This window comes from Zasmidium cellare (genome assembly GCF_010093935.1).
Source record: "Zasmidium cellare ATCC 36951 unplaced genomic scaffold M409scaffold_73, whole genome shotgun sequence".
NCBI lineage: Eukaryota > Fungi > Ascomycota > Dothideomycetes > Mycosphaerellales > Mycosphaerellaceae > Zasmidium > Zasmidium cellare.
This window is the reverse complement of record NW_022987017.1, coordinates 22,466-31,458: the sequence shown is the minus strand read 5'-3', so window position 1 is coordinate 31,458 and position 8,993 is coordinate 22,466. Positions and strand designations below refer to the sequence as shown.

General features: G+C 51.9%; 5 protein-coding genes across 5 annotated transcripts; 1 reads left to right on the top strand and 4 right to left on the bottom strand.

Annotated features, from left to right (window-relative positions):
- Nucleotides 1-571: 571 nt before the first annotated feature.
- Nucleotides 572-1,700, bottom strand: M409DRAFT_38132 (uncharacterized protein; the record flags this gene model as incomplete). The annotated part of the gene is made up of 2 exons (XM_033810868.1): nucleotides 572-1,064; nucleotides 1,138-1,700. The coding sequence occupies 2 exons, from the start codon at nucleotides 1,698-1,700 to the stop codon at nucleotides 572-574; spliced, it is 1,056 nt and encodes a 351-aa protein (XP_033659592.1).
- A 1,191-nt stretch (nucleotides 1,701-2,891) lies between these two features.
- M409DRAFT_61422 (uncharacterized protein) lies at nucleotides 2,892-4,352 on the top strand (the record flags this gene model as incomplete). Its single annotated transcript, XM_033814759.1, has 1 exon — nucleotides 2,892-4,352. The coding sequence occupies one exon, from the start codon at nucleotides 2,892-2,894 to the stop codon at nucleotides 4,350-4,352; it is 1,461 nt and encodes a 486-aa protein (XP_033659591.1).
- Nucleotides 4,353-4,650: 298 nt separating this feature from the next.
- M409DRAFT_61421 (uncharacterized protein) lies at nucleotides 4,651-5,208 on the bottom strand (the record flags this gene model as incomplete). Its single annotated transcript, XM_033814758.1, has 2 exons — nucleotides 4,651-4,707; nucleotides 4,762-5,208. The coding sequence occupies 2 exons, from the start codon at nucleotides 5,206-5,208 to the stop codon at nucleotides 4,651-4,653; spliced, it is 504 nt and encodes a 167-aa protein (XP_033659590.1).
- A 408-nt stretch (nucleotides 5,209-5,616) lies between these two features.
- M409DRAFT_61420 (uncharacterized protein) lies at nucleotides 5,617-6,250 on the bottom strand (the record flags this gene model as incomplete). The annotated part of the gene is made up of 2 exons (XM_033814757.1): nucleotides 5,617-5,799; nucleotides 5,855-6,250. The coding sequence occupies 2 exons, from the start codon at nucleotides 6,248-6,250 to the stop codon at nucleotides 5,617-5,619; spliced, it is 579 nt and encodes a 192-aa protein (XP_033659589.1).
- A 341-nt stretch (nucleotides 6,251-6,591) lies between these two features.
- Nucleotides 6,592-8,956, bottom strand: M409DRAFT_71495 (uncharacterized protein; the record flags this gene model as incomplete). The annotated part of the gene is made up of 2 exons (XM_033819194.1): nucleotides 6,592-8,432; nucleotides 8,860-8,956. The coding sequence occupies 2 exons, from the start codon at nucleotides 8,954-8,956 to the stop codon at nucleotides 6,592-6,594; spliced, it is 1,938 nt and encodes a 645-aa protein (XP_033659588.1).
- Nucleotides 8,957-8,993: the final 37 nt, after the last annotated feature.

Below are 8,993 nucleotides of genomic sequence, written 5' to 3'. Positions count from 1 at the left end.
CTAGGAAGTTGTATTTGGTTGAGAGGCTTTCTGAGACTGTAGGCTGCGTTATACTGCGCTGGAATTCGTTCAAGAACCACTGCTGGAGTTGTTTTTGAGTTAGCTGAGGGTGTTGTTGTGCATATTGACGAAGGGCCTTCCTTTGAGAGACTGAAAGGCCAGGTGTCTTGCGGTCTGAAGGCATCTTTTTGATACCTGGTTTAGCCAATAAATTGATCAGGTTAAGGCAATATAGGCAGGTAAGAGGTTCACACCGAATTTTAGAAGTTGAAGCTGAAAGTATAGCGTTAAAGAGGTTATGTTCCTACGGAATATTGCGTTATCCAGGTTTGACTGCCATACCCACTAAATTACTCCGTCTGTACAATCTCCACGATGCCCTCTCCAGTATCATCCGGACAATGCCAGAACTTCTTGATTTCCAGTCCTTTCACTCTTGACAGCAATCGGGTCCACATCTCCTCGTCACGCTCTTTGCCGGAGTGCATTGCGAGCATAGCAATGTCGGCAACCGCTGGTATGTATTCAAGTTAGCAACAGAGCTCTTCCGGAGTCATCGATGCGTGTGAGCCTACCTCAGTGGGCACCCCTGATTCAGAAGAATGCAATCGTTGACCAATATCCTTGATCCCGGTGCCAACGCATCCCTTATCCTCTCCAAGATGATAATACAGTCCTTATCAGGCCAATCGTGCAGAATCTTATGCATGTAGTACACCTCTGCGCCCTTGACCGGTTGTTCGGAGAAGAAGTCATGTGGCTGACGCTGTATCCTGGAATCAAGCACTTGACCTGCTTGTTTTCGTCTCTCCTCGCCTTCTTCAAGCACTCCAGGGAGATCTTGCAGGACCATTCGAATTGGCTCATCGGGGTATGTGGCTGCTAACGCAGAAATGTCGTGTCCGTATCCTCCTCCCACATCAACGAGGAATGTTTCCGGCGTGCGCTCACCAGACCCGAAGAGTGCTTCTTTGGGAAACCACTCCATCCAGTGGGTGAAGTTGGCTTGCATGCCTTGCATTGAAGCGTTGAGACGGGACATTTGTTCGGGATCGCACTTCACCCTGAAGGGAAGCATTATATTCGTCAGCCGAGCGTATTCCGAGTGAACTTTCGCGAGCTCATGTTACTACTCACCAGTGCTCAAAAGTGCTCATGCCCTTGATCTCGTGGGCCCTCTGATAAGGACCATCGAGAGCCGTGTCAGGAGCCTTCCATCCTCTTTCTTTTGCGTAGGTGATCATCTGAGCCATTGTGCTTCTCGGTCCCATCACACCGTGATACACCTGACTGATGCCAGCATTGAGTCCAGGATCTGCGAGTGCCAGAGTCAACTCATTGACATGGTATGTGAAAGGAGACGTTTCATCAACGAGCCCGAGTGCAGCAAGCACTCGAAGATTGCGGACGACAAAGTCTCGTCGTTCTATGTCCTTCGGGTCTGGATCTCCTACTGCTTCACCAATGGTTTCAGCAATATGCTCTGCAGTCAGTGAGCTTCCTGCTTTGGCAAGCAGGTCGAAGATGCCGGCTTCAATGCCAATTCGAATGGTCGAGTAGATGGGCACGCCGTAGATCAGGACTGCAACGAAGTCTGCTGGGCGCCTGACGTTCAGAATCCGTTTGCTCAAGTCTTCCATGACGGTCTGGAAAGAGCGTCCATTCTTGCTGTGTCCATTGACTCCATTAGTCTCACCCATGTTGGCTTTGATTAATCTGAGGAAACGTGACGAGTAAAATCAGCCGACTCTGAGCAACCATGCAACAGGAGCCGGTCGTGACTCTCTTGAGTAGATATCCGCCGACAAGCAAGTACAGTTTTGTCATGCAGATAGCGGGAAGCATCGAAACTCTCGCAGCTTGTAAGCATCGCGCCTTCACCGATTAGCCTCGTTCGTGCGACTATCGAACATCGTCGCCAGGAAGGAGTCGGTGTGAAGGAATCCAATCAAGATCTCTCGGGTGCTTCACATGGGAGCGGATGTTTTGCGATTGCCTCATCGGGCCCGTAGCTTCGCGTTGAGCTGCATCGCGGTATCTAGTGGTGCAGCCGGACCATGCGTGAACGAGCATCGCCGAGGTGTGTATCCATCGGATTGTGTCTGATGACCATTAATGCGAGGTTTCAAGGGGCGAGTACGAAACATTGATTGAGGCTGATATGATAAAAAGGAAGAAGGAAGCGAAGTGCATTGACGAATGTGACGGGCAGGTAGGGCTGCGTTGATGCCTCAGGCAGCCAGATGGGTGGCAAGGCAAGGAGCAGAACCTGTGCATGAAATATTCGTCAAAAAGAACATAAACTATGCATAGATTCCATTGCATATTTTCCACAATGCAGGGTCAGTATTCAGCCTCAAGACGTGTCTTCAACATTCCCAATCAGATCCCACTCGTGGCTGGTCCTCACAGTCGAGGCTTCTTGTCAGCACAAAAGGAACTTTGCACTTTGAAGGCACTCATTTTGCATGACTGCTACGGATCCAATTCCTGGAGCAGCACCCGCAGCTTGTATCAATGCCTCACCACTATGGGCATTGCCAAGAAGTGGCGACTGTAGAAGCATGACTGCATCCACATTTGAATAAAGAGTCCATTCGTGAGGCGAAGTCGACTCTAGTGTCAACATTCTCGATAGGCGGAGTCATACAGTCATACGTACTACCAAAAGTGTCTACTCATGCGTAAGGTAACCGTACCAAAGATGTCGGATAGAAAGGGTCTCACATGCTTGCCAAGGCCCCGTGAGTGAATGTGAATTGAAAGGGAAGGAGCGGACGCTTTAGCGAGACTAGCGTAGAACTAAAAACTTGCCCGTCAACAAACAGTACTCCGGACTTTGGCAGTGAATTCTTCGCGCACACTCCGAGCACCGCAGACATCCATCATCCATGCCAATGGCCTCGCCCTTCGAGCCGACGGCGGAGAACATCGCCGATGTCGCGATGAGCGACCGTCCTCATGAGCCCAACTTCGATGCCGATTCAATCATCAAATTCACAAATACAGATGTTCGCGACGCCATAGAGAAACTCGGAGGCGACATCGACTTTCCTACGCGCGCAGCTCTCTTCGAGCGTATCAATCGCTGGGTGACCTCGGACGGCCAAACACTGTTCGAATATCAAGCGGATGCGCTGCTTTCGAATGATACTTCTCTTCCCGCCACCATCTCCCCAAGTGAGCTTTGGCATCAGCGCAGCGACGAAGAGAAAGCCTACTGGGCTGCTTATTCAGGTGAGCGAACCTTTCCCAAATATCTCCATCATCTTGCGGTCGACCACGCCACCGGCTCTTTGCTTGAAGGCTTGCTGACACATTCAACTGCAGAGAAACTCAAGATCGGCCTCGAGAGACGCTTAGCCAGTTCTCTATCGCACTTTAAGCTTGGCACATTCTCGAAGCAGACGACCATGTATGCCAACCGGATCAAGGCCGCGATCATGACGAACGCTAAGGTTTCTTCAGTCGTGTCCGAGGATGACCTGTATCAAGCTCCCGACGCACTGGATCTGAATAAATTGTCAAGCAAGGCTCCCCAGATCGACATCTATGCCAAAGTGCTGGTACAAGCGTTGGAGGCGCGGTCCAAGATGATCCTTACGGAGACAATTTTGGGAGCACCGATCCCGCAAGACTATGCGAGCTCCATTCCGCTCATTTTGCAAGGCATTCAGAATCTACTTGATAAGCATGAGGGCATGTGCATCAGAGGCAGGGTCGACAGCGTGAGGATTGACTACAATACGACTGGGAGCGAGATACCCTACATAGCTGCGCGACAGCATACGGCACGTACCCGTGGAGGTTTTGTACCCAATACGAAGTACGACGATACAAAGGAGTGGGAAGCTTGTGAGTGGCTTCTGCGTCCTCTGTTCTATTGGAACCGGAAGATTCTCTATCGCGACGTGCCGGGTCTCAAGGCGAAGGGCATGCCAAACGGCGACTTGATCCCGAAACGCGAGATATGGACATATGCCGCGGGAGAAGAGCACTTGCGTTTGGGCTGGCTGCCCGAGCGTGACTCGCTGCATCAGGTCTTTGAGGGAGACTGGAGCTTGGTTACAGAGGAGAAGGTCGCGTACCTTATGACCAAGCTTCGTACTCACCTTGACGGCCCCGAGATTAACATGGAGAAGCTACCAGCCCGCGCGAAGGATGCTATTTGGGAAGTCCATCACTACTTTGTGGATCCCTGGGAGGAGAAGGCCGTCTGGGGACTGGCGAGGAGGTTGCGGAGCTGCTTCAATCGCAAGGGTCTCAGTGCTGAAGAGTACGTTGACATGATTGAGCAGCAGTTCTTTCGGTATGTCAGAATGAGCCTCCGATTAATTTCAACTCTCCGCTGACCGACCTCCAGGTTTCATAAATGGATATCCCGACGGGGTGCATCGGACCCTATCAAACTCTCGTGCGGAAAGACGAAGGTGATGAAGGCAGGGAAGAGTGAGGTCAAGGAGTGACGATGGCTGGCAGAAGAGACGAGACAGCGTCATTGGAGGCAGAAATGGTAAGAAGACGTGTGAAGATATTTGGGAGCAATGGACACTCGTCGCTTGTTCATTCGATGAAGGCATCTGACGGTCGTATCATGCTAGGGATACACACACCAACACAACAGAACGCGCATGATGCTTCTCCCGACCCCTACTGCAAGTCCTCATTCAAATGCAGAGTCAAAATGTCTCCTGGCTTCACTCCAGCCTGTGCAATCAGTCAGTAAGCCACGCCACCAGAGAAGAGCAATCACAAACATACTGGGTCCAACTGCTTCCACTTCACAGGAGTGCCCTGCACGCATCCGTCCCGTCTGTAGACCGCCTTGTGATGCTGATCCCTCAACAACACCTTACCGACAGGAATGCCCTCATGCATCGCCACTATCTCCGCGACAGTACTGAAATCCGTGGTTGCGCGCACCTTGACCGGGAACGCTTTCTTCCTTTTCGGGTCGTGAATCGTGATGAGGAACTGAGAATCCCAGTAGGAGCGCTGCTTGCCCGAATGGGTCGACATGCCAGTGTGCTGTACTCCAGGAAGAACACGGTCTTCCTTGACGGCATCGATGATGGCTTTGGAGCCCTTGCAGACGTTCTCGGAGAGGGCGATCATGTCGTCGGTGGAGATGGATTTGCGGCTGGCCTGGCGGCGGATGGAGTCGACGAGGCCGGCGGGCAGGTGGACGGTGACGGGAACGGTGCTCATGTTTGGGGGAGCTGGTGAGGTTGAGCTTACACTTAAGAGATGGGGAAGACTTTTGGGTTCTTAAGTGGAATCTGGTGTGGTGTGTTTGCTTTGGTGTAAAATTGGGGAAAGATTCTCCGCGAAGTGACCATTGTTGTTAATACAGCCTTTGCTGTTGGTAGCATCTCCTTATCTTAGCAATTCGGTCTTGCATACTTCACTCAAAGGAACGACTATTGCAGAACCCCCCAGCTTAGGTTGAAAGGCCGTCTCAGGTCGCTATTTCAAGCATGCAAGAAAGCACGAAGCAATGATGCTGCTAGAATACTCGTCGTTTTCAGAAACAACAATCAACTTTTTGTTGTTCAAAACAACAGTCATCGCGAAGGCTTTCGAGATGCAATCATCCAAGCCCCTGAAAATCAGCCCTCAGGAGAGGCCAGAATCCCTCCTATCCTGAATACGCTGACGCTCCAATTCCCGATGCCGCTGCTGCGCATCTCCTCCGAGCATGACACTCCCATCGTCGGCTCGATACCACTCGCTCCTTGGAAAGTAAGCCACTTCGGTCTTGACGACGATGTTGATGCGATCTCCATCCTTGATGCCGAGCTAAGCCAGTCATTAGTCGTGCGAAGTGATTTGAAGGGCTGTCAATTCAACTCACATTTCCAAGCGTCTCATCACGCTTTCCATCATCAGCATACCCACAGAATATCCTGACGACGTTGTGTTGAAGCAGATTGAGTCTTCTCATCTGAATCGCCTCCTCCTCCTGCACCATCTTCGCCAGCTCCGTGACCGTTGTGCTTTCCTTCACCTTCAGCTGATACTGCGTATTCTGTCTGATGTTAAACATCGTGACGTGGAAGTAATCGGTGGCGTCGAGAAGGTTGAGGATGTCGTTGCTGGCAAGGGCTTGTTTCGTGGAATAAGAGTCGCTGTCTTGCTGCGTGCTCCCGGTGGAGTGTCTGCGGCTTCGACTTCCTGTAGTGGTCATGGTGTTGCTGCACTCGGAGCTGCCGTCGACCGTGAAACCTGAGGTTTCTGTGATGTGAGCCATTGTGACATCCACGGCTTGGTCGATGTTGATGCCACCGAGATTGTCGCCAGAGGTGAAAAGATCTTAACATGAGAGCTTCCAAGTCGCACGTCCGATGGCTCGCATGTGGCAAACAGAGAAAGCAACGTACAAACATCATGACGAGGGCGTACTTGATTTCACGCGTGCCAAGACTTTGCATGTGAGCTTTCAAGCTCAGTCCATTCACCAACACGCCGGGACCAACTCATTGCCACCCGTGGACGTCTTGCAGCTTTAGTTGATTTTCGAACATAGACAACAGAGTATTCGTTCGAGTATTGACGTTGTATTTGAAAAGAGCTTGGCAGACCTGCGATCGCCTAGAAGTCGCTCGTCAGCTGCGGGAACAGCCCCTTATCCCCCTTCTCGATCTTTTCCATTGGCACACCGTAACTATCATCCTTGCCCACTTCCGCCCATTCGAAGCTCCTCCTATCTTGGCCAACACCAAGCATGTTCAGCAGCCGCTCTCCAGAACTCGGCATGAACGGCTGCAGCAAAATGCCCGTAATCCTCAAGGTCTCTGTGATGAGATAGATGGATCGATCGATCTCCGCTTCCATCAACTCCACCGATTCCCCTCCTTGCACCTTTCGCTCGTCATCAAGCATCCGCAATTCTTGTCCCGTAGTGTCCGCCATGGCAGAACGGAGCTTGTTGGCGATAAGCCACGGCGCCGCTTGCTGGAAGAAAGCATTCGCCGAGTACACAACTCGCATGATATCCTGCAGCGCCCGATTCGGGTGCAGACCCGTCATCTGCCCGTCGATGACACCTGGCATATGGCGAATCTCATGGTGAAATTGACGTCCATTGTCGTCCAACTCTTGGAAGATGCTGGACGAGGTAGGCTTCTGGTCCGGATGAGCATACCTCTTCACAGCGCGCTCCACATCCCAACTCTTGCCGCCCATGACCCGAGATGCAAGGTTGCCCAGGCCGCCTTGTAGACTTTTCTTGTATTTCTTGATGATGTAGGTGTTGTCGTAGTCAGCATCTTGTTCAATACCGCCATCATGAATCAGGAACCAGCGCATAACATCGATGCCGAATCTTTCAAGAGCAAAGAAGGGATTGACGACATTACCAGTACTCTTCGCCATCTTCTGCCTACCGAGCGTCCAGTGGGCATGAGTGAGGACTTGTTTGTGGATTGGTAGATCCAGGGCCATCAAGAAGGCCGGCCAGTAGATGCAGTGGAATCGAATAATGTCCTTGCCTACGACCTGGACATCAGCCGGCCAGCCACCTTTGGACTCTTGGCCTGGCGTGAACGGGTAGCCAACGGCGGTGGCATAATTGAGCAAAGCATCAAGCCAGACATAGATCGTCTGTGAGGAGTCCGTAGGCACACGAATGCCCCATGTGAGCCGGTCTGCGGGCCGCGAAATCGAGAGGTCTTCCAGCCCAGTCTTGACCTGTCTCACCACATCTTCCATTCTGTTCTTCGGAACGATGTATTTGGGGTTCTTGTCGTAGAACTCCAGTAACTTGTCTCTGAATGCACTCAATCGAAAGTGGTAGTTCCTTTCACTGGTCCACTCCACTTCCTTTCCCGTCTCAATGCTCGCCATGATCTTCCTCCCCGTGGGTGGATCCACGATCAAGTGCACCTGGCTGTGAGGATAGAATGTCTCATCAGACACGCTATACCAACCCTCATGCTTGCTCTCGTAGATGTATCCCCTCTCCTCAAGCATCTGCCACGCGTATTCCACGCCCTCCACATGGTGCTTGTCCGTTGTCCGAATGAAGATCTCATTGCTCATATCCACCTGGCCCGACAGTGTCTTGAAGACCTCCGCACCACTGTCGCAGAACTCTTTGGGGTCTATGCCTGCCTTCGCTGCAGCCCGCTGAATCTTCATACCATGTTCATCGGTCCCTGTCAGAAGCACCGCTTTCCGTCCTTTCAGCTCTTGCCATCTCTTCAGCACATCGGCCAGGATCATAGTATACATGTGCCCGACATGAGGGGCGGCATTGACGTAGAATATCGGCGTGGTGACATAGTATGGCTTCTCCTGTTCAGCCGGTGTTGTCGAGGTTGCCAGAGCCCGCCATGGCTGTCGTATAGACCTGCAGCTTTGGCAGACCCATTGTGGTCTCCATCTCCGCAGCAGGAGGGATTGAAGTGGTGTGAGCGCGTATGTGAGGGGAGCTACGCGTGAACGCATTGCAGATGCATTCACATGTCACTAGTCCACTTGCTGTGAGGTCTGAAAGCGGGAGTCGGGAGGACTTAGCCCGAACCTTAAACGAGGAAGCCGAGGTGAGGTCAATTCAAATCCCTCTACTCCTCTACACCCTACTATTCCCGGCAACCTCGATACATTAGAGCGACTGTGATGAGTGACGACATCGTATGACAGTTGTTCAGTTCCATAATCACCAAGAACACATCTTCTTATAAGACCAACCCTCCCAGTTTCAAAGCATACCAAGCATGGGCGTCCCAAGTCTCCCTACCGAAATCTGGCTAGAAGTCTTCCGCCATGTCGACCCTGCAGATATCTGGCTGTCCCTCCAATACGTAAGCAAAGAGTTTCAAGCCTGCGCCAGGGACACGATGCAGGCCGAGGTCATACCCAACTTTCTCATTTCCTTGGGCTTCACTCTGGGCTCTGGGTCACGGGCGAGGTGGTACGACATTAGAGGTTCCATCACACTGGGCTTCTCGTCCATGTCGAAGCACAACCCGCAATACGCTCTCTTCGACAAG